Source organism: Salmo salar, chromosome 19 (assembly GCF_965601325.2).
Source record: "Salmo salar chromosome 19, fSalSal1, whole genome shotgun sequence".
In the NCBI taxonomy this organism is placed as follows: Eukaryota; Metazoa; Chordata; class Actinopteri; order Salmoniformes; family Salmonidae; genus Salmo; species Salmo salar.
The window spans coordinates 59,027,679-59,052,349 of record NC_138309.1 but is presented as its reverse complement, the minus strand read 5'-3'; the positions used below and the strand labels follow the sequence as shown (position 1 = coordinate 59,052,349).

Here is a 24,671-nt window from a genome sequence, read left to right as displayed (position 1 = left end):
GTTCTCTGTATGGCCCACCAGAGTACTCACCCCTACGGTCGAGCATGGTCTTTTAGTGGACAGGAGGACACGAAATTACCAGTAGTCCCGCAATACAGACTCTCAGGGGAACTCGGGTAGCCTTGAGTCTTCTCGGCCACGGAGACGTCGGGAACTTCCGGGATGCCTCGGAGGTAAGGTGGAATCCTTGGGTGGGCGAGTGGAATCGGACCTCCTCTCCTTCCTACGTTCCCTTAGCCTCCCATCGATCCGGATGGTCGAGGCAATGAGCGAGTCGAAATCCGTCAGTAGTTCCCGGGCTACTAGCTCATCCTTCACTTCCTCCGATAATCTGTACAGGAATGTGTCGAACAGCGATTCCGGGTTTCAGGCACTCTCCGCTGCCAATGTGCGAAACTCCACCACAAAGTCTGCCATACTGCGGGAGTCTTCCCGAAGCTGGAGTAACTTCCGGGCAGCCTCTCTCCCGGACAATAGAAAATCTAAAACCTTTTTCACCTCTGCCACAAACTCCTCCAGACTGAAGCATACGGCCGACTCGAGCAGTCCGAGGGGAAGGAGGAGGTCTGCAGCTCAATGATGAGAGAAAAATGCGTGAGAAACGGCTGACAGGTTCCCGACTCTCCAGCGAAGCATTCCGGAGAAGGTAAGTGGGGTTCTCTGGAAACCAGGGAGGCCTTCGCTGCTAACAGCCGGGTTACTGAGGGGCTGGGAGGTTACCGCCTTGGTAGGCTGCCTGACAGACAACCCGCGGAATTGCTCCAGCAATGTGTTCAACGCTCAGTCAAGGCTTTCGGCCAAGGACTGGAACCCTTCCAAAAGACCACGAAGCAACTCCTCGTGCCTTCCAATGGTGTCTCCGTGGGAGGAGACGGCTTTGCAGAGCTGGTCCTGTCTGCTGGGTCCGTCATGGCCAGTTTGTACTATCAAGGCTCAGGAGAAGACCCAGATGCAGACAGTTTCAAAGTAACAAAAGTTTATTACAGAAACAGGGGGGCAGGCAAACGACAGGTCAATGGCAGGCAGAGGTTAGTAGTCCAGAGCAGAGTCCGAAATGTACAGAACGGCAGGCAGGCTCAGGGTCAGGGCAGGCAGCGGTCAGGAATCCAGGGTGGTGTGACAAGGTACAGAACGGCAGGCAGGCTCAGGGTCAGGGCAGGCAGAATTGTCAAAACCGGGATAGCTAGAAAACAGGAACTAGAGAAAGACAGAAGCACGGGGAAAACGCTGGTAGGCTTTTTGTCCTGTTGAACGAACTGGTAACAGACAGTAGGTAGCCACTAGGTAGCCTTGTGGTTAGAGCATTGGACTAGTAACCGAAAGGTTGCAAGATTGAATCCCCGAGCTGACAAGCTAAAAATCTATCATTCTGCCCCTGAACAAGGCAGTTAACCCACTGTTCCTTGGTACAAATAGCCTGGAGATAATGAGGGAGATGGGTGACACCTGGAGGGGGGTGGAGACAAGCACAAAGACAGGTGAAACAGATCAGGGTGTGGCAATTGGCACTAAACTGAATTACAAGACAAGCTGTCAAAGGGGCTTATACCAAAGAGGAAGAAATAGCCTACTGCCAATCATTAATGTATATATATTTCTGTAATTAACTGATAATAGAAACATGGTAATATGAAAGAAACAAAGTTCATCACTTGTAATATACAGTGCATTTAGAAAGTATTCAGACCCATTGGCTTTTTTATCCTAAAATTGATTACATGTATTTTCTTCCTCATCAATTAACACACAATACCAAATAATGACAAAGCGAAAACAGTTGTTTTTTTACATTTTTGCACATTTATTACAAATAAAAAACAGAAGTACCTTATTTACAAAAGTATTCAGACCCTTTGCTATGAGACTCGAAATTGAGCTCAGGTGCATCCTGTTTCCATTGATCCTCCTTGAGATGTTTCTACAGCTTGATTGGAGTCCACCTGTGGTACATTCAATAGATTGAACATGATTTGGAAAGGCACACACCTGTCTATATATGGTCACACAGTTGACAGTGCATGTCAGAGCAAAAACTAAGCCATGAGGTTGAAGGAGCTGTCCGTAGAGCCCCTTGACAGGATTGTGTAGAGGCACAGATCTGATGAAGGGTACCAAAACATTTCTGCAGCATTGACGGTCCCCAAGAACGCAGTGGCCTCCAGGGTCAGGTAGCCTAGTGGTTAGAGCGTTGGGCCAGTAACCGGAAGGTTGCTGGATTGAATCCCTGACCTGACAAGGTAAAAATCTATCATTCTGCCCCTGAGCAAGGCAGATCACCCACTGTTCCCCGGGTGCCATGGATGTCGATTAAGGCACACCCCCGCACCTCTCTGATTCAGAGGGGTTGGGTTAAATGCGGAAGACACATTTCAGTTTAATACATTCAGCTGGACAACTAACTAGGTATCCCCCTTTCACCCATTTGTAAATGGAAGAAGTTTGGAATCACCAAGACTCTTCCTAGAGCAATCCTCCTGGCTAAACTGAGCAATCAGGGGAGAAGGACCTTGGTCAGTGAGGTGACCAAGAACCTGAAAGTTCCTCTGTGGAGATGGGAGAACCTTCCAGAAGGACAACCATCTCTGCAGCACTCCACCAATCAGGCCTTTATGGTAGAGTGGCCAGATGGAAGCCACTCCTCAGTAAAAGGCACATGATAGCCCGCTTGGAGTTTGTCAAAAGGCACCTGAAGGACTTTCAGACCATGAGAAACAAGATTCTCTGGTCTGATGAAACCAAAATTGAACTCTTCAGCCGGAATGCCAGGCATCACGCCTGGAGGAAACCTGGCACCATCCCTACCGTGAAGCATGGTGGTGGCAGCATGTTTTTCAGCGGCAGGGACTGGGAAACTAGTCAGGATCGGGGGAAAGATGAATGGAGTAAAGTACAGAGAAATCCTTGAAGAAAACCTGCTCCAGGGCGCTCAGGACCTCAGACTGGACTGAAGGTTCACCTTCCAACAGGACATCGACCCTAAGCACACAGCCAAGACAAAGCAGGAGTGGCTTTAGAACAAGTCTCTGAATGTCCTTGAGTTCCCCAGCCAGAGCCTGGACTTGAACCCGATCAAACATCTCTGGAGAGACCTGAAAATAGCTGTGCAGCAACGCTCCCCATCCAACCTGACAGAGCTTGAGGGTCTGAACACTTATGTAAATGTGATATTTCCATTTTAAATACATTTGCAAAATATATATATATAATCCATTTTATAATAACAATGTAATGTAACAAAATGTGGAAACAGTCATGGGGTCTGAACACTTTCCGAATGCACTGTACAATAACTCCACATGAAGTATAAATGTTATATCGACTGAAAATAATTATAGTAATAAATAGAGCTGCAGAAAGTAATACAGTCATCATCAAACACATAACTAACTTTTAAATGAACCACCTAGCCTCGAGTCCTTACTGATATAGTGTGTACCTTGAGATATTCACACATTACATTTTAATATGTAACTGCATTAGTCTGAGATTACACTTCACAATACGAAGGAAGCCCCGCAATAAAGCAGGGCATCAAAAAATTTGTTGATACTCATAATGTTCCTCCCCACGGAAATCTTTAGTAAAAGGCGAAAGATTTATGCGATCTGAAGAGAAACCAGAGTTTACTGATGACCCCAACGGAACATTGGGACGGGATTCAAGGACTTCCCTTTTCCTATTGCGGTAATACTAATCTCGCTGCCCAGAAACAAATCTCGTGTGCTGTTCAATGTGTACAGTCACGACTATGTAATGCATAACATTCGGATCGTAAAAATATATTCCTGTTGTAATATATTACAGAGGAAAACAAAATTATTTCACATGAAGTGCATCATGGGTAACTAGAAACGCATGCGCAGTTGGATTTGCACTTGCTTAACGGCAGGTTGCAGTCTTGTGCTGATTTCCCCGTGCGTTAGAGGCTGTCTGGTTCTGAAAAAAAACACGTCATTGAAACCCAGCTTCAGTTCCAAAGAGAAATATTATAATGTAAAATGAAATAAACAACAACTGGGTCATTTTATCTAATACAATGTAGAATTATCCCCACAAGATCTTAGAATGTTTACCATGATAACTTTTAATAATGACAGAGATTATGGAGGAATTTATTTCTCTGCCTGTCTGATCATGATTCCGTGCAGCACATATTTACACTCAACAAAAATATAAACGCATCATGCAACAATTTCAAAGATTTTACTGAGTTACAATTCATACAAGGAAATCAGTCAATTGAAATCAAATCCTTAGGTTCTAATCTATGGATTTCACATGACTGGGAATACACATATGCATCTGTTGGTCACAGATACATTACGTGGCCAAAAGTATGTGGACACCTGCTCGTCGAACATCTCATTCCAAAATTATGGGCATTAATATCGAGTTGGTCCCCTCTTTGCTGCTTTAACAGTCTCCACTCTTCTGGGAAGGCTTTTCACTATATGTTGGAACATTTCTGCCGGGATTTGCTTCCATTCAGCGACAAGAGCGTTAGTGAGGTCCGGCATTGATGTTGGGCAATTAGGCCTTGCTCGCAGTTGGAGTTCCAATTCATCCCAAAGGTGTTCGATGGGGTTGAGATCAGAGCTCTGTGCAGGCCAGTCAAGTTCTTCCAAACCGATCTCAACAAACCATTTCTGTATGGACCTCGTTTTGTGCACGGGCATTGTCATGATGAAATAGGAAAGGGGCCTTCCCCAAACTGTTGCCACAAAACTGGAAGCACAGAATTGTCTAAAATGTCATTGTATGCTGTAGCGTTAAGATTTCCCTTCACTGAAACATGAAAAACAGCCCCAGATCCTTATTCCTCCTCCATAAAACTTTACAGTTGGCTCTATGCATTGGGGCAGGTAGCGTTCTCCTGGCATCCGCCAAACCCGGATTCGGCCGTCGGACTGCCAGACGATTTTTACATGCTATGCTCTTCAGCACTTGGCGATCCCGTTCTGTGAGCTTGTGTGGCCTACCACTTCACGGCTGAGCCGTTCTTGCTCCGAGATGTTTCCACTTCACAATAACAGCACTTACTGTTGACCGTGGCAGTGTTAATTAAGAACTTGAACACGCTGTTGTACACGTCAATCCAGAGCATCCCAAACATGCTCAATGGGTGACATGTCTGGTGACTCTGCAGTCCATGGAAGAACTGGGACATTTTTTTTCTTCTTCCAGTTATTGTGTACAGATCCTTGCGTTATGTGGCTGTGCACTATCATGCTGAAACATGAGGTGATGGCGGAAAATTAATGGCACGACAATGGGCCTCAGGATCTTGTCACGGTATCTCTGTGCATTTAAAATTGCCGTTGATAAAATGCAATCGTGTTCATTGTTCGTAGCTTATGCCTGCCCATACCATAACCCCACTGCCACCGTGGGGCACTTTGTTCACAACGTTGACATCAGCAAATCTCTCACCCACATGACGCCATACACGCCGTCTCCCCGTTCAGTTGAAACCTGGATTCGTCCGAGAAGAGCATACTTCTTCAGTGTTCCAGTGAACATCGAAGGGGGGCAGTCGGTTACACCGCCTAACTGCAGTCAGGTCAAGACCCTGGTGAAGACGACGAGCATGCAGATGAGCTTCTCTGAGAACGTTTCTGCCGGTTCGATTGTGAAAACCCACAGTTTCATCAGCTGTCTGGGTGGCTGGTCTCAGACGATCCCGCAGGTGAAAAACCCAGCTAGACCAGTTCAAACGCTTAGCTAATAGTAATACAAATACATATCTTGCTAAAATACATAGCATACATCATGCATTTAGGTTTTCAATAGCCTAGCCGATCTGTTTGTCTAATCCTTTCTCCTTCCATCTGTCTAGACCCCTAGCTACTCACTCTGTCTGCTGCTGTGGATATTCGCCCTGCGCCTCTTGTGGTTCACGAGTAGAGGTGTCTGGACCAGAAAGACCCAGAGCCCTCACAGATTAGAGGGAAACAAGAGCTCAGTCAGTCAACAAGTCAGGACAAAAAGCAACTTCAAGAACTGCAGTCTGATATCAATCATCTCTGTCAGAAAAGTGACTATGACCAGGAGGACCCCACTCAGTCTTCACCATGCCCCAATTGAGATAAACAGAGAGATGGATTCTCTACTAAGAGACTCAAATGAACAGATTGAAACAGTGTCGGATGAAGAGAGCTATGGAGAAACAGAACCAATATCCAGCTACTACTGTTTTGCAGCTCAGGATGTAAGATGTGAATGGATGGAGAATGGAGAACAAAGCTCCCATAAGACCAAGTGTGGCAGGAAGTCTATGTCCCAGCTGAAGTCGACCGGTCAAGGTCATGCTGGTCCTAGTTGTAAGGTGTGTTGGAAGTCTTTTAACAAAATGGGTTCTTTGATTTAAACATGTGCAAACGCATAAAGGGGATGAATAACGGAGAAAGATTTGACTCCACAAAGTTTGATCAATCACTTTAAAATTCACATTGGAGCACAGTATTGTCATGTTTGTGGTAAAAATTTCAGCAAGAGTACTAAAATGAAGAGACATATGAGGATTCACACGGGAGAATCCTTATCAGTGTGTCAAAGTGTTCAATCAGAGTGGAAATCCGCAATTGCACATGAGGAGCCACACAGGGGAGAAACCTTTGTGTGCGCAATATTTGACGAATGTTTTAGCGACAGAAATACATTAACCAAGCATCTGACCATTCACAATATGGAACACACTAACGACAAACCCATGAGGAGAATGCCCAAGAGGAAGAAAACATGACTGTTTCCTGTGTGTCAAAAAGGCATCTTAGTTCCCTGATCAGTGATCTATAAATAAAGAGAGGCTGTACTCACAGTACACACACAGGGCTATGTCTTCCTTGACTGTTTCTGGTGTCATCTTCTATCTAGTGCACTTTCTTTACTTGCACGTTGGAGATACACAAACATATCTAAATTGGACTGTTTTTGTACATTTTTTTTGTACATCTCCTACCTGGAAGCAACCTGTCAGTGTTTTGCAGATCTGCTAATGTTAATGTTCCATTTGTTTAGATTTAGCCTGTGGTTAAAGTGCATTCTTTATTTCCACATGTAAATTGTACATGTAATATAGTAATACAATTAATTGAGAAAAAACTTGGAACATCATTGAGATGACAAATTTGGTTGTTTACTGTCAGAGTGGTTGAACCCGGAGAGATTTCAACTGGTTCCCCACAGCAGGATGGAATGGAAAGGGGAGCAAGTAAGGGGAGAGGAAAAGTTCTCTGTATGGCCCACCAGAGTACTCACCCCTACGGTCGAGCATGGTCTTTTAGTGGACAGGAGGACACGAAATTACCAGTAGTCCCGCAATACAGACTCTCAGGGGAACTCGGGTAGCCTTGAGTCTTCTTGGCCACGGAGACGTCGGGAACTTCCGGGATGCCTCGGAGGTAAGGTGGAATCCTTGGGTGGGCGAGTGGAATCGGACCTCCTCTCCTTCCTACGTTCCCTTAGCCTCCCATCGATCCGGATGGTCGAGGCAATGAGCGAGTCGAAATCCGTCAGTAGTTCCCGGGCTACTAGCTCATCCTTCACTTCCTCCGATAATCTGTACAGGAATGTGTCGAACAGCGATTCCGGGTTTCAGGCACTCTCCGCTGCCAATGTGCGAAACTCCACCACAAAGTCTGCCATACTGCGGGAGTTTTCCCGAAGCTGGAGTAACTTCCGGGCAGCCTCTCTCCCGGACAATAGAAAATCTAAAACCTTTTTCACCTCTGCCACAAACTCCTCCAGACTGAAGCATACGGCCGACTCGAGCAGTCCGAGGGGAAGGAGGAGGTCTGCAGCTCAATGATGAGAGAAAAATGCGTGAGAAACGGCTGACAGGTTCCCGACTCTCCAGCGAAGCATTCCGGAGAAGGTAAGTGGGGTTCTCTGGAAACCAGGGAGGCCTTCGCTGCTAACAGCCGGGTTACTGAGGGGCTGGGAGGTTACCGCCTTGGTAGGCTGCCTGACAGACAACCCGCGGAATTGCTCCAGCAATGTGTTCAACGCTCAGTCAAGGCTTTCGGCCAAGGACTGGAACCCTTCCAAAAGACCACGAAGCAACTCCTCGTGCCTTCCAATGGTGTCTCCGTGGGAGGAGACGGCTTTGCAGAGCTGGTCCTGTCTGCTGGGTCCGTCATGGCCAGTTTGTACTATCAAGGCTCAGGAGAAGACCCAGATGCAGACAGTTTCAAAGTAACAAAAGTTTATTACAGAAACAGGGGGGCAGGCAAACGACAGGTCAATGGCAGGCAGAGGTTAGTAGTCCAGAGCAGAGTCCGAAATGTACAGAACGGCAGGCAGGCTCAGGGTCAGGGCAGGCAGCGGTCAGGAATCCAGGGTGGTGTGACAAGGTACAGAACGGCAGGCAGGCTCAGGGTCAGGGCAGGCAGAATTGTCAAAACCGGGATAGCTAGAAAACAGGAACTAGAGAAAGACAGAAGCACGGGGAAAACGCTGGTAGGCTTTTTGTCCTGTTGAACGAACTGGTAACAGACAGTAGGTAGCCACTAGGTAGCCTAGTGGTTAGAGCATTGGACTAGTAACCGAAAGGTTGCAAGATTGAATCCCCGAGCTGACAAGCTAAAAATCTATCATTCTGCCCCTGAACAAGGCAGTTAACCCACTGTTCCTTGGTACAAATAGCCTGGAGATAATGAGGGAGATGGGTGACACCTGGAGGGGGGTGGAGACAAGCACAAAGACAGGTGAAACAGATCAGGGTGTGGCAATTGGCATTAAACTGAATTACAAGACAAGCTGTCAAAGGGGCTTATACCAAAGAGGAAGAAATAGCCTACTGCCAATCATTAATGTATATATATTTCTGTAATTAACTGATAATAGAAACATGGTAATATGAAAGAAACAAAGTTCATCACTTGTAATATACAGTGCATTTAGAAAGTATTCAGACCCATTGGCTTTTTTATCCTAAAATTGATTACATGTATTTTCTTCCTCATCAATTAACACACAATACCAAATAATGACAAAGCGAAAACAGGTTTTTTTACATTTTTGCACATTTATTACAAATAAAAAACAGAAGTACCTTAATTGAGCTCAGGTGCATTCTGTTTCCATTGATCCTCCTTGAGATGTTTCTACAGCTTGATTGGAGTCCACCTGTGGTACATTCAATAGATTGAACATGATTTGGAAAGGCACACACCTGTCTATATATGGTCACACAGTTGACAGTGCATGTCAGAGCAAAAACTAAGCCATGAGGTTGAAGGAGCTGTCCATAGAGCCCCTTGACAGGATTGTGTAGAGGCACAGATCTGATGAAGGGTACCAAAACATTTCTGCAGCATTGACGGTCCCCAAGAACGCAGTGGCCTCCAGGGTCAGGTAGCCTAGTGGTTAGAGCGTTGGGCCAGTAACCGGAAGGTTGCTGGATTGAATCCCTGACCTGACAAGGTAAAAATCTATCATTCTGCCCCTGAGCAAGGCAGATCACCCACTGTTCCCCGGGTGCCATGGATGTCGATTAAGGCACACCCCCGCACCTCTCTGATTCAGAGGGGTTGGGTTAAATGCGGAAGACACATTTCAGTTTAATACATTCAGCTGGACAACTAACTAGGTATCCCCCTTTCACCCATTTGTAAATGGAAGAAGTTTGGAATCACCAAGACTCTTCCTAGAGCAATCCTCCTGGCTAAACTGAGCAATCAGGGGAGAAGGACCTTGGTCAGTGAGGTGACCAAGAACCTGAAAGTTCCTCTGTGGAGATGGGAGAACCTTCCAGAAGGACAACCATCTCTGCAGCACTCCACCAATCAGGCCTTTATGGTAGAGTGGCCAGATGGAAGCCACTCCTCAGTAAAAGGCACATGATAGCCCGCTTGGAGTTTGTCAAAAGGCACCTGAAGGACTTTCAGACCATGAGAAACAAGATTCTCTGGTCTGATGAAACCAAAATTGAACTCTTCAGCCGGAATGCCAGGCATCACACCTGGAGGAAACCTGGCACCATCCCTACCGTGAAGCGTGGTGGCAGCATGTTTTTCAGCGGCAGGGACTGGGAAACTAGTCAGGATCGGGGGAAATAATGAACAGAGTAAAGTACAGAGAAATCCTTGAAGAAAACCTGCTCCAGGGCGCTCAGGACCTCAGACTGGAGCGAAGGTTCAACTTCCAACAGGAAAACGACCCTAAGCACACAGCCAAGACAAAGCAGGAGTGGCTTTAGAACAAGTCTCTGAATGTCCTTGAGTTCCCCAGCCAGAGCCTGGACTTGAACCCGATCAAACATCTCTGGAGAGACCTGAAAATAGCTGTGCAGCAACGCTCCCCATCCAACCTGACAGAGCTTGAGGGTCTGAACACTTATGTAAATGTGATATTTCCATTTTTAATACATTTGCAAAAGATATATATATAATCCATTTTATAATAAGAATGTAATGTAACAAAATGTGGAAACAGTCATGGGGTCTGAATACTTTCCGAATGCACTGTACAATAACTCCACATGAAGTATAAATGTTATATCGACTGAAAATAATTATAGTAATAAATAGAGCTGCAGAAAGTAATACAGTCATCATCAAACACATAACTAACTTTTAAAATGAACCACCTAGCCTCGAGTCCTTACTGATATAGTGTGTACCTTGAGATATTCACACATTACATTTTAATATGTAACTGCACTAGTCTGAGATTACACTTCACAATACGAAGGAAGCCCCGCAATACAGCAGGGCATCAAAAAATTTGTTGATACTCATAATGTTCCTCCCCACGGAAATCTTTAGTAAAAGGCGAAAGATTTATGCGATCTGAAGAGAAACCAGAGTTTACTGATGACCCCAACGGAACATTGGGACGGGATTCAAGGACTTCCCTTTTCCTATTGCGGTAATACTAATCTCGCTGCCCAGAAACAAATCTCGTGTCCTGTTCAATGTGTACAGTCACGACTATGTAATGCATAACATTAGGATCGTAAAAATATATTCCTGTTGTAATATATTACAGAGGAAAACAAAATTATTTCACATGAAGTGCATCATGGGTAACTAGAAACGCATGCGCAGTTGGATTTGCACTTGCTTAACGGCAGGTTGCAGTCTTGTGCTGATTTCCCCGTGCGTTAGAGGCTGTCTGGTTCTGAAAAAAAACACGTCATTGAAACCCAGCTTCAGTTCCAAAGAGAAATATTATAATGTAAAATGAAATAAACAACAACTGGGTCATTTTATCTAATACAATGTAGAATTATCCCCACAAGATCTTAGAATGTTTACCATGATAACTTTTAATAATGACAGAGATTATGGAGGAATTTATTTCTCTGCCTGTCTGATCATGATTCCGTGCAGCACATATTTACACTCAACAAAAATATAAACGCATCATGCAACAATTTCAAAGATTTTACTGAGTTACAATTCATACAAGGAAATCAGTCAATTGAAATCAAATCCTTAGGTTCTAATCTATGGATTTCACATGACTGGGAATACACATATGCATCTGTTGGTCACAGATACACTACATGGCCAACAGTATGTGGACACCTGCTCGTCGAACATCTCATTCCAAAATGATGGGCATTAATATGGAGTTGGTACCCTCTTTGCTGCTTTAACAGTCTCCAATGGCTGTCCGAAGCTGCTGGATATAGGCGGGAACTGGAACACGCTGTCATACATGTCGATCCAGAGCATCCCAAACATGCTCAGTGGGTGATATAGCTGGAGATATAGCTGGTGAGTATGCAGGCGACGGAAGAACTGGGACATTTGACATTGTGTACAGATGCTTACGGGATGTGGCTGTGCATTATCATGCTGAAACATGAGGTGATGATGGCGAATGAACGGCACGAAAATGGGCCTCAGGATCTTGTCACGGTATCTCTGTGCATTCAAATTGCCATCGATAAAATGCAATTGTGCATTTGCCCTCTGAAGTTGGTTACGCCGCCTAACTGCAGTCAGTTCAAGACCCTGGTGAGGACGACGATCACGCAGATGACCTTCCCTGAGACCGTTTCTGACAGTTTGTGCAGAAATTATTCGGTTGTGAAAACCCCCAGTTTCATCAGCTGTCCGGGTGGCTGGTCTCAGACGATCCCTCAGGTGAAGAAGCCAGATGCAGAGGTCCTGGGCTGACGTGGTTACACATGGTCTGCTGTTGTGATGCTGGTTGGATGCATTGCCATATTCTATAAAATGATGTTGGAGGTGGCTTATGGTAGAGAAATTAACATGACATTCTCTGGCAACAGCTCTAGTGGACATTCCTGCAGTCAGCATAGAATGCTACATTGATCCCTCTATTAATCTGAGCAAAATACACAATATCCACATAACTAGGCAACAAAATATCTGCAGAAACCATGTTCATGGATTTCTGTCTTACACATTATCATTGTGTATGCTGTGCAGTGAGAGCACCTATGTTTTGCCTGGTTAAAACAAAAAAAAGCGTCATGGTAACATTCTGTATTTTGTAATTAGTGTTCCAGAAGAGGCCTGAGGTGAGACACTTTACCTGTCCCAGTTGAGGAAATTAAGTTAGATCAGAGACAGACATGAGCTTCTGGGTTTGGTGCAAGGCTGCTAGACTTGTCCTGACAGAGCAGAAAACATATCTATGAAAGGGGGCAACAAGACACATTCCACAAGCTCTCAACTAGTGAGATCACTTTAATAAGTCACAAAGATGGTCAGAAAATGGCAGATGCTACAATGAGCAGTTGTACAACCAGACAAACATTGTACAGTATTTTGTAACAAAACTGGCAAATACAGGCATCTCTGCTGTAAGGCTGTCTTGTAAGATATAACCTCTGCTTTCCTTCTGGTTACTTAAATCACATTGTGCTGAAACTGTAATTCCTGAGTCACTCAAACACTTCCATGACAAATTACGAGAATACTTTTGTTTAGAGATATAAATTGATAATGGAATTTAAGACTCCTTAACACTCAGACAACTCATGTAGCAGCAGTAATAAAAATAACTTTGAAAAAAAAAGTTCAGAATGTATTCTCCATGATTATCATACATCAGGTCATCATGACACAATAGTTTCACGTTTTCAGTCAAATCTGTTTCTCAATTCTCTTCACGGTCTATAAAAAAAAATGCATTTCTTTCCTGACTCTGGGGTACAAATGTAAACAGAGGTTGTTTAGGGCCTTGTTTTGTAATAGTCACCTAAATGCTTCCACATATCAGGTTAAAACATAATGTGTGAGAAAACATAGGAGACAACGGAGTTGAATATTGGAGATGGCAGTTATTTTAGTACCGGTCACAGTAAAACAAATAGAAAAACATTTGTTAGACTTTTGAAAATACAGATTAGTACTAGAAGTACTTCATGAAGACAATAGCATGGTGATGGTCACAAACCTCATTGCAATTTCAAGAGCAACGTCTATGCAAATCAGGATTTAGATGTTATGCTCATGTGCATGCACACACCTGTTTTCAGTACTTAATATTTCCCTACACACACACACATCAGAAAGATGGGTATTTACCTAGCCATGCAGACTCTCGCTTTGGTTAACCACACTGTAATAGCAAGGTTGGTGACAATGTGTGTTCCTTTGGGGATGGAAATGCATACCAGACTACACCTCAACCTAGGATGATGGCGCAACGCCTCCTGTTTATCCAGCGAGTAGACTTTGCCCTACCCCAGAGAGGGGCATGAGCTTCTCATTCTTTGATTGGCTCTGCGGTATCATTTGGTCATCAGTTCATACATAAATATAGTCTTTGTCCTCTTAATATCAAAATAAGGCATGTTTCAATCCCCCCAAAATATTTTTGTCCCTGGCTAGAGAGCGATATTTCATCAGTTCCCCAGTCTACGTCCCTCTCTGCTGACCCCAGTGGCAGATGGTGGTATAGCATTACGCAGTTGAGCGAAAGTGCGGACGAGCTGGCCTCATATCAGATAGCCTTGATGTCCATGAGGTGGCTGTGCTGGGCTCCCTGCCTCTGGGCCTTGACGCCCTGCAGTCTGCGGCCGTGGAGGGTGAAGCGGGACCAGGCCATTAGCTGCAGTAGGGCGCAAGAGATGGGCACAAACACCAGCAAGTAGAAACAGCCCTGACGCAATGGAACAGTAGAGCTCGCTTGGCCCGAGACAGGGGGTGCTGCCGCAGAGTCCTGTACGGAGTTTCTCTCAAAGATATCGTAGCCTGGAAAGAAAATCGCCAGATTAGAATAAATAACAGGCATGAATTCGTGGAAATCCACCTAGAGTAAGGTTAGTGAAATTGGTTTGATTCTAGTTCATTCACAGTGGCAGATTTCTACATTTCCATTATCAAGGAGCCTTCATTAAAACAGACTTTTGCCATCCACTGTCCATATAAAGTATACCTGTGTAGACACACAGCAGCCAGGTGCCGATGAGAGGGGCGAAAGTCTGGCCAGGCTTGGTCACCAGGGCCACCATGCCAAAGAGCAGCGCCGACGCCGCCTGCTGGCGCCGGTTCACCACAAAGTCCTCGTCCACCAAGTCTGTGATAACCAGGTTCAACAGCTTGCAGGTGCCCTCCGTAAACACTCGGTTACTGAGGGAGGGGGAGAAGGATATTTCAGAGCCGTTACTGAAGTGTTGTCACTGTTTCCAACTGCTAATATACAATGATTTGGATTCCGCATCAGATTTTCCTGAGCAGGAGTTTAAAAATAATAACAATAATACGGGTCAAGGCATTTATATGAAGTCCGAAACCAATAGAGCAAAGCCCCACTGACTTTATCTCAGAGCCTCTCCCCCACTCCGACTTTATCTCAGAGTACACTATGAAAACAATGGCACTGTGCCAAGAGGACAAGTGGTAGGCTGCGCCCAGTCACCGCCAGCCCCATGTTGATAAAGGGATTGGTCGTCTTGGCTGACAACACTCAGCCAGATCCAATGCAAACAGAGCCACACAAAACAAGTATTGGAAAAACCCACTCGATCCTTGATATGAAAATAACTTCCATGACTTGAGTACATGACCTTGATATCTAAACTGTGTGTGTGAGTACCTGGCAATGAAGATGCACAGCAGGTAGACCTGGTCGGCCCCGGCCAGCAGCATGGCCACACTGAGGGCTAGCTTGACCAGGAACAGCCAGCGGATGACCGTGTACACCCCGTAACGCTGGCACAGGGTCAGGAAATACAGGTTGTTCAGGTGGGGCGCTATGTAGGAGATCCCTGTGAGGAGTTGAGAGCAACTGTTAGTGGACACTAAAACTCAGCAAAAAAAGAAACGTCCCTTTTTCAGGACCCTGTCTTTCAAAGAATTCATAAAAATCAAAATAACTTCACAGATTTTCATTGTAAAGGGTTTAAACACTGTTTCCCCATGCTTGTTCAATGAACCATAAACAATTAATGAACATGCACCTGTGGAACACCTGTGGAACGGTCGTTAAGACACTAACAGCTTATAGATAGTAGGCATTTAAGGTCACAGTTATGAAAACTTAGGACACCAAAGAGGCCTTTCTACTGATTCTGAAAAACACCAAAATAAAGATGCCCAGGGTCCCTGCTCATCTGCGTGAACGTGCCTTAGGCATGGTGCAAGGAGGCATGAGGACTGCAGATGTGGCCAGGGAAATAAATTGCAATGTCCGTACTGTGAGACTCCTAAGACAGCGCTAGAGGGAGACAGGACAGACAGCTGATCGAGGGGTGATGGTCAGATTCACGTTTATCATCGAAGGAATGAGCGTTACACCAAGGCCTGTACTCTGGAGCGGGATCGATTTGGAGGTGGAGGGTCCATCATGGTCTGGGACGGTGTGTCACAGCATCATCGGACTGAGCTTGTTGTCATTGCAGAAAATCTCAACGCTGTGCGTTACAGGGAAGACATCCTCCTCCCTCATGTGGTACCCTTCCTGCAGGCTCATCCTGACATGAATCTCCAGCATGACAATGCCACCAGCCATACTGCTCGTTCTGTGCATGATTTCATGCAAGACAGGAATGTCAGTGTTCTGCCATGGCCAGCAAAGAGCCCGGATCTCAATCCCATTGAGCACATCTGGGACCTGTTGGATCGGAGGGTGAGGGCTAGGACCTTTCCCTCCAGAAATGTCCGGGAACTTGCAGGTGCCTTGGTGGAAGAGTGGGGTGACATCTCACAGCAAGAACTGGAAAACATTGTGCAGTCCATGAGCAGGAAATGCACTGTAGTACTTAATGCAGCTGGTGGCCACACCAGATACTGACTGTTACTTTTGATTTTGACCCCCCTCTTTGTTCAGGGACACATTATTCCATTTCTGTTAGTCACGTCTGTGGAACTTGTTCAGTTTATGTCTCAGTTGTTGAATCTTATGTTCATACAAATATTTACACGTTAAGTTTGCTGAAAATAAATGCAGTTGACAGTGAGAGGACATTTATTTTTTTGCTGAGTTTACAAGTATGTAGACAAATAACATTAATTACTAACGATAATAATAATAATAATAAATGTTTCCTCACATTCTAAGAACTAATCCTCCCAAAATATAAAAGACCAAAACAAAAAGCCTGGTCCTAGATCTGTTCGTGCAGTTTTGCCTATTCCTATGGTCATTGTCAGACCAAACGTAGAATAGGCAAGACAGCACAAATAGATCTGGGACCAGGCTATGAAACTAAGCCCATTCTATGAATGAGGCCTTTCCCTGGTCATGAAACATAACCAGCAGCAGTACGCTTGTCTCTTACCCAGCAGAATGGAGCCAGTGGAGGCAGAGATGCTGTCAGAGAGGAGGTGCTCCAGGAACAGAGGGAAGAAGTTGCTGTTGAAGTGGCAGTGAAACACCTGGACCAGGTTCATAGAGGCGAACCACATAAAGTTTCTGTGCTTGGAGAGCTGCCTTAGATACTCTCCTAGAGTGACTGGCTTCTCCTGCTGAGTCAGAGGGTTCTGGACAATGCTCAACCTGAGAGGAGGGGGAGGGGGGAGGGATTAGTGAAAGGACAATCAGTGTAACACACACTACCCAGGGGATTGAGTCCGTAAACTGAGCAAGTGTTACCGTCATCTCCCTGCCAGATATACTGTATGAGTGTGTGCAGACTGTGCAATGTTATTAACTCGCCATCCAATTCCACTAGTCTCTTTAAAAATACCATTAGCAAGCAATATCCATGGCCAAGGCTGGCATAAGCACCACAGGGTAGAAAGATTAAAGGCTTGATTTGAAGCCATAAGGTGAGTTGTTGGAAGCAAACCCACAAACAATGAGTGTTGTTCAGTTGCCCCTCGCTTGTTAGTGAATAATGTAAACCGAGTGTTTCTCAAGTGCATACATGAATGATCGTGTCACCTACTCTTTGAGTGCCAGCGCCTCGTCCTGCCTCAGACGCGCCTCCTTCTCAAATCGGCTCGTCAGCAGGCGCGACACGGCGGCGAAGCCCAGTGCCGAGACGGCCGCCAGCGTCACGCAGAAGAGCCGGAACGAGTGGAAGTCTTCCTTGTCCCAGACGCTGTAGGACAGGAAGACGGAGAGCGAGCCCAGGGCGCTGAACAGCGAGCAGTGGAAGTTGAGGCGCGTGCGGTCGTTGGCCGACACGGCCAGGTCGGCCAGCAGGGCGTTGTGGTTGAGGTCCACCACGGTGAGGAAACCGTCGTACAGGCACAGGCACACTAGGAACTGGATGCCCGGCCGTGCCCATGACACCCAAAAGGCCAGGAACGAGATGGCGAACAGGGGGCCATTCCGGGAGAGGGCCGCCAACCGCTTTAGTACCACCTCTGGGCTGGAGATCTGGGTGCCAGACCTACGATGGAGGGGAGTGAAACGGTAAAGAAAAACTTCTCCCACTTTTCACCAACTGTGGCATTCAACCGTGCTTTCAAGATAGAGAGTGAGAGAAAGTTAAAAATAGGGAGGGAGCGAGAAAGCGGGAGAGAGAGCAAGACAAAGATATTTAAAAAGAGGGGGGGAATGAGAAAGCGGCACCATTGATTTGAGAAAGAGAGGAAAGAGAACGAGGTCATACTGTGAGGAGCTGAGGAAGGAGCGGTCACTCAGCCAGCCGAAGAGAGGGTCGTTCAAGCTGTTCCATATCAGAAACACTGCCTGTGTGGGCAGAGAGAGAGGGGGAGGAGTTAGTAGAACAGACTAGCATTAAACACCCTAACCCAGAAAAAAAGCCAGGGTATCAGTCATTGTCACACTGTCTAAAGCAGAAAGCTTCCAAAATACAGCTATTATAATAACCCACGGAAAGCAGGAAGTGTCACTCACCTCTCCCACCCAGAAGGAGAGCTTGTCGATCTTGTAAACAGAGACAAAGGTCTCCACGTAGTACAGCAGGAAGACGTTGTGCAGGATGGAGACAAAAAGGGCCAGGGAGCCGTAGAGGACCGCAGTGGAGACAGCTAGCCTGCAGCCCCTCCTACCCATTCTCATCACTCAGTCACTCTGCTGTTCCGTTCCCCGCCGCTATGCCACGCTCATCGAGTCATCCCACAGACCAGCTGGGGCTAGGGGCACCACCGTACCCACTCCTGCCAGAGCAAACGTGTCAATAACCATTTGGAGGGTAGACTAAATGTGGATGTGCGAAGCAGTGGAGGCTGCTGACGCGAGGACAGCTCATAATAATAGCTGGAATGGAGTGAATGGAATGGCATCTAACACCTGGAAACCACCTGTTTGATACCATTCCACTCCAGCCATTACCATGAGCCTGTCCTCCCCAATTAAGGTGCCACCAACCTCCTGTGGTGTGAAGTATGAGGTGGGTTGCATTAGCGTACAGAGTGGGAGAAGAGCCAGCTTGAGCAAATAGACATGAAGGAACAAGAGTAACACATAGCCTACACACACACGACAATAGGCCATGTCTGAACAGGGTAGTCTCTATTACAGAGATCAGGGTAATTTCACACACCGAGGGCCATTCAATGCATTATAAACTGGATCGCAGGGCTGTGTAAGCAGGTGAGGGAGAACAGGCCATTTCCATGGCGACCCCTACTCTATTCATTAGGTGAGAGTGAAGTTATTGTGAGCAGTTACACGAGTCCCAAATGGCCCCCTATTCTCTACACTATGGGCCCTGGTCATGAGCAGTGTGCTGTATAGAGAATAAGGCGCCCTTTAGGACAGTATTAGTCTCTCCTGTGTCTCCTCTGGCCCAGCTGGATGACAGGGGAGGGTGTAATCCTATCCTCTGATCACTGCGATTATGGGGTCCGTCTCAGGATACTAACTACACCATTCTCATAAAAGCCCTTGGCTGGCCTCTTTCACACAGAAAGGGAGACAATTTAAAAAGACACCAAATCTCTCTCATGCTCATCTTCTAGCTTTTGGTCCTTATTTGTTCTATGGTTGGTTTTGTAGGTAGGCCCTCTTTTTGCCTGAGGCACACTAAGGTGTAGCCTTGCTTTGTCCTCTGTCAAATGTCAATAAAGAAAAGTTGCCTTAATTCAATATTGTTCTGTTATGTTGAATCACTTCAGCAAATAATTAGCTCATCTGCTATTTGTTAACTGGGTGGAGCATTGCCTGCAAAGCCTAACAATTCTTTTTTCCCCATATCCTCCTTCTGTGGCCTGGTGGTTTACTGCTGTAGTTTTGCCATCTGTAAAGTGAAGCCTAGAGGCAGTTATTCCCCGCAATTATCCAGCATGATCCTCCCTTCAGAGCACAAGTCTCACATGTGGCATCCAATGGAACAAAATATATAGCCTAGGCTCTGGCGACACCACACAAGCCATGGCCCTGTTCTACCACTATGCCATTTTACAGAAAACAGTGTCAACTTGCAAAAACAAATTCTAAATAATTACATTTTCTTCAGCTCTCACTATAGAAACTGCACACTGGGTTCTGGTTAGACTAAATTTCAACAAATACAAGCACAGCAAGTGCCAGCTGTGTGTGATCCCATCAGATCCATGCGGTGGAGCGGAACGACTTCGGAGCATTGTACTGTATCACATCTTCAAATGTCATTCCCATCCCAGTCGTATTAATTGATCTAATCTTCTGGAAACAGGTAGTTCAGTATAGTTCAGTGCAACTCTAAATAAAGTAGAACTTAGTTATAATGGATATCAGGGCAGCTCTCACCTGCCTGTAGAGACTGGAGAGGCTTCTTGGCAGAAAGAGTAGGTCGTAACTAGCTACCAATGCCAGTCAAGGCATTGGTAGCTAGTTAGTAACGTTACCTATTTAAATTGAGTTAGCTGTACACGTATAACTAGTTAACTACACAATACGATTGCTGCCCCGTATTAGACATTTGTCCAGTCCTTCCACAGGTTAACGTTAAGTTAGCTGGTTACAGCTAGGCTAACCAGTAACCAACGAGTTAAGTAGCTAGACCTGGCTGTGGTTAGACAGGCGCCTAACCACAAAGACAATGTACTTACCATCATCATCGAATGAAGACTCTGAAACGAGTGGGAAACCTTGCTAATCAATACAATTTTCAACAGGCGGCTGCTAGCAAGACAGTTTACATTAGTACACGTCACATCAACCGTATATCAGCCTCGCCCACTGGGCTGATCACGAATCGGATTTCAGAAGGGTTTCCCCACCATAGAGATAGATAGAGGACTCATCTTTGATTGTGTTTTTGATAGTATCTCCAGGCAATCTCCATTTTGAAGTAGTCCATTTTTTTTTCTTCACGATTTTCTTTTTACCTTTATTTAACTAGGCAAGTCAGTTAAGAACAAATTCTTATTTACAATGCCGGCCTACCCCGGCCAAACCCGGACGAGTAGTGCGCTGCCCTATGGGACTCCTAATCACAGCCAGATGTAATGCAGCCTGGATTTGAACCAGGTACTGCAGTGACGCCTCGTGCACTGGGATGCAGTGTCTTAGACCACTGCGCCACGATTGGCCGATCCCTCCCGATGACCAATTTTGACATGACTCCATGTCAACAGGAGGGTTCAGCCAATGAAGTTGAAATTCCCAACCAGTTGATTACATTAAAATGGTGGAAGCCCTCAATGGCTCTGTCTATGCTAATAAGGCATTTTGGCCACTACTGGTATGTATCATTGGGCTCGTTGGAGTAGATCACGTTTGTCAAGTCGGTGACCACGGCCTTTCAACGTGTATTGCATTATGGGGATAAAAATTGTCCAGCTTGCGCCTACTTTGGGCTCGTTGGAGTAGATCACGTTTGTCAAGTCGGTGCCCACGGCCTTTCAACGTGTATTGCATGAACTTTAGAACAACCATTTGATCAAAGGTCATGATGTTTCGACTGTAGTCGATTTAACATTTCTGCAGTTGCTCCTCACCAGCTGCAACTTGCAGTCATCACCTGCATTGTGGGAGGCACTATTTGTCTACCAATCATTCGATTTTCTTTGTTTGACCCACGTTAACCTAACGTAGCATGCGTAAAATAAACTACAAACTGGTCTTGACAAGGAGAAAAAAACTGTTGGGGGAGGTTCTCTTCTGCACTGTTCAACCAATCCTGTTGTAGAGGAGCAGGAGTTCAGATGGAGTGTCGCCACAGAGTTTCTAAAACTACTGTACTGTCTTTGTTGTTGCCTTGCGTCACAGGCTCTCTTTCCATTTTCCCTGAAATCGGATCATCTGGTTGTTGGGGACTTGGCAGAGGCCGCTAGACCCACACGAACGGGACCAAAGATGTGACTGAAATAGGAAGCAACTTTGTCGCGATTCATATGTATACAGTGGATATGTACAAATTAATGATATTTTAACCTCTATCTCCCCAAATGATACACACATATATATTTACAGTTTGTGAGTGTGTGATCTGGGGGGTGGATACATGTTTATTTCGACATTACAAACAAACGTTATAAACAGTGGCAACACTGCCATGTTGCACTGAGCCTTGCTGTTGGAAAACCATTCGTCTGCAGTCGGTTGTTTCAGCCTTCCCACTCAAAGAAGCCCAATCGCTATGTTCCCTACTCATTTCTGGAGCCTTGACGTGTGTAGTAGCTCTGACCAGGGATGGGAAACATTTTATAAATACAAATACGAAACACCATAAAGATCAATGTATCAAAATAAACTACAAAGTACTTTTTCAAAATACTTAACATTTGTAATTGTTTTTATTAAAATACATGTACTTTGTATTTTTAAATACAAAAATAAATGCGGCAAGTAGCCAGCCTGAACAGCCAAAATATTATCAGTAATGGATACAGACATGTTTTACTTGCTGACTGTGATATGTTGTTTATCTACTTTAGTTGAGCAAGTTACTCTGGAGAATAGTGTCTGCTACATAACCTAAATGTAAATGTAATGTGAAAATTAAAATGCCAAAATGAACTGCAAAGCACACTGGGTATTATTATTGGCCTTGTTTGTGGGAGGAGATTATTAGAATAACACTCAGCATGCTTTGTAATTGTTCATTTTTACATTTGCATTTACATTTGAGTCATTTAGCAGACACTCTCATCCAGAGCGACTTACAATTATGTGAATTCATATTAAGATAGCTAAGTGAGACAACAACATATCACAATCGTATCAAGTACATTTTCCGTCAACAAAGTATTTATCAAAAATGTTACATCTACATTTATATTTAGTTAATTTAGCAGATGCTCTTATCACACCATAGTGCTATCAGACTTATGATCCCAATGCAGGGTGAAAGGGGGGCCATAAAATTTGAACCGCTATAAAAAAAAAATGGTATAGAAAAGTAGTTTATATTTAGAAAATTTTATCACAGTATTTTGAAAATGCAAAACAATAAATACATTGGAGTGTAGTTCAGCCCAGTGTAATTCAAATGACAAAATACTCAGAAGTAATTAAAATGTGTATTTCAAATACATGTAACAGAAATACTGCCCATCTCTGGCTATGACAAGGGTTGTAGTGCCACCTAGAGTAAAGTTTGCTTGAAATTGTGTTTGTGTGCTTGTTATGTTTTTTCTTCTTTCTTTCTTTTCTGTAGATTCAAATATCTGCACAATAATGGGACAAGTGTGCTGACAATAAGAATGAAGCAACTTTATTATAATTCACATGTATCTGCTAAGGGGGCCAGACATTTTGGCAATATCTTACCAACGTCAAATAAACAAAGTTCTTCTTTCTTTGTCTCTGTTGTCCTTGATAGGTGATGAGTTGCTGATTGTAGCTGCCAGGCAAGAAGAACTGAATCCATAGATGTCTATCTGAGCAACTACCATCTATGGAATTCAGTTCTCATGGCCAAACGCTCATTTGCAGCATCAGATAGACTTGTTGGTTTTCACAATTACATTGTATTAGTAGACCAGAAAGTAGCACACCAGAAAGGCCAGAAAAAAATGTTTTCATAATTAATTGTTGTTTTATTTGGTAGACATCTTAATATGAAATGAAATAGCACTGTTATTGACATTTAAAACCATACATACCTCTAATCTTTGACAGCACATCTAGGTGCTTATGCCCTGTGAGAGCCCATTGAAAGTACAGTGCTAGGGCTGGTTCACAACCCTCCAAAATCCCCAGCTGAAATGACAGTGAAATGTCCATTAACTGGAAAAAGAGTGGCCACGGTATTTCACGATAGATTTGCAGAGAAAACAAACTCACATGAGAAAGAATGAGTCAGGGTTATCTCTAGGCCACTCTCTGAGTCACGGCATACAGATGTGTGCGATCAGACAGTTTGTGTGAGTCACATGAGGCCCAGGGTGGGCATTTGAGTGCGTAGACCCTTCATGGAATAAGACATGACACACATACTTTAGGTAAGCTATAGCCTGTCACAATATGTATGTAGCGGACAAGTGTAAAGTGAATTATTGATCTTTGTCTTGTTGAGTCTGATTTAAGTCACAGCTGGGTTTTTTTTCTCTCTCTCTCTCTCTCTCTCTCTCTCTCTCTCTCTCTCAAGCAGTACAAGTATGGGGATAAACCACAATATATTATCAAAACGATCCACTTTACTAAGGTTTTATTTCACTGAATAAAATTAGATAGAGATCAGTCACAAGCAACTGTTAGGGAGACTAGTAAAACAATCATGAGCAGCATTACCATAATAATACAATAGAGAGAATCACTAACTTACCCCTTTACATTTCTCACTGATGTTAAAGTTACACTGGTCCCCGGTCCCTGTTGACATTAGCACTGTTACCATGTTGTACAATAGATCCCCGTCGAAAGAAAAAAGCCTACTTTCATCCAAAGAAAACTATGTTCTGTCTTCAGTTTGACTTTAATTATTGCAAGGCTTTCTGATACATACTAGCATTAATGTATGACGAGCTCTCTACATACCCTCTGTGACATATCTGTTTCTGTGTCTGTCTTTCTTCAAGTTGAGCCAAGCAATCACTTCCAAGTATGAAGGGAAGGGGTGGGAGGGTGCCTCTGAATCAATACAAATATACAAAGCAGTTCTGAGAATAGAGAAACAGCTGACTGGCTGCCCGGCCCTTGGTTCCCATAAAAATACAAAGGGAACTGCTTGGAGGAGGAACTAGGAATTCCCCCAGTTGAGATTAAACTGTAACATAGTCCAGAGAGACGGGAACTAAAGATGGACTATGGACTGGAGGACGAAAAACTTGTGATAAAATGAGATGTTTTCAGATTATGTCACCCTGTAAACTTTGTGGCGTTAAAAAAAATATATTTAAGGAATGGGGCAGTCCCACTCCTTTCGTATTTTTTATTGGGAAGGATAGAGATAACAAGGTAGA

The 24,671-nt window shown here is 44.6% G+C and overlaps 1 protein-coding gene, 1 long non-coding RNA gene and 2 other non-coding genes across 4 annotated transcripts; all 4 read right to left on the bottom strand.

Annotated features, from left to right (window-relative positions):
• Nucleotides 1-3,509: 3,509 nt before the first annotated feature.
• On the bottom strand, nt 3,510-3,625 carry LOC123729076 (U5 spliceosomal RNA). Its single transcript, XR_006760854.1, has one exon. It is a non-coding gene; the product is annotated as a U5 spliceosomal RNA (small nuclear RNA).
• A 7,069-nt stretch (nt 3,626-10,694) lies between these two features.
• Nucleotides 10,695-10,810, bottom strand: LOC123729055 (U5 spliceosomal RNA). Its single transcript, XR_006760839.1, has one exon. It is a non-coding gene; the product is annotated as a U5 spliceosomal RNA (small nuclear RNA).
• Nucleotides 10,811-12,635: 1,825 nt separating this feature from the next.
• On the bottom strand, nt 12,636-20,833 carry slc68a1a (solute carrier family 68 member 1a). Its single transcript, XM_014159029.3, has 8 exons — nt 20,373-20,833; nt 18,235-18,497; nt 17,987-18,066; nt 17,315-17,764; nt 16,706-16,923; nt 15,022-15,193; nt 14,362-14,555; nt 12,636-14,177 (listed from the first exon to the last, which is right to left on the bottom strand). Exons 2-8 carry the CDS (start codon nt 18,397-18,399, stop codon nt 13,927-13,929), a joined length of 1,530 nt encoding a protein of 509 aa, XP_014014504.1. The 5' UTR covers nt 18,400-18,497; nt 20,373-20,833; the 3' UTR covers nt 12,636-13,926.
• A 2,389-nt stretch (nt 20,834-23,222) lies between these two features.
• Nucleotides 23,223-24,352, bottom strand: LOC106579273 (uncharacterized). The gene is made up of 3 exons (XR_006760635.2): nt 24,035-24,352; nt 23,554-23,677; nt 23,223-23,469 (listed from the first exon to the last, which is right to left on the bottom strand). It is a non-coding gene; the product is annotated as an uncharacterized LOC106579273 (long non-coding RNA).
• Nucleotides 24,353-24,671: the final 319 nt, after the last annotated feature.

Bases quoted from the DNA above. Each gene is read 5' to 3' on its own strand.
- slc68a1a (XM_014159029.3), bottom strand. From the start codon at position 18,399: ATGAGAATGGGTAGGAGGGGCTGCAGGCTAGCTGTCTCCACTGCGGTC. The intron at 17,765-17,986 runs GTATGACCTCGT...CCTCCATCGTAG, and splicing joins TCCTTCCTCAGCTCCTCACA to GTCTGGCACCCAGATCTCCA. The intron at 15,194-16,705 runs GTAAGAGACAAG...AACTCCTCACAG, and splicing joins CACTGGCTCCATTCTGCTGG to GGATCTCCTACATAGCGCCC.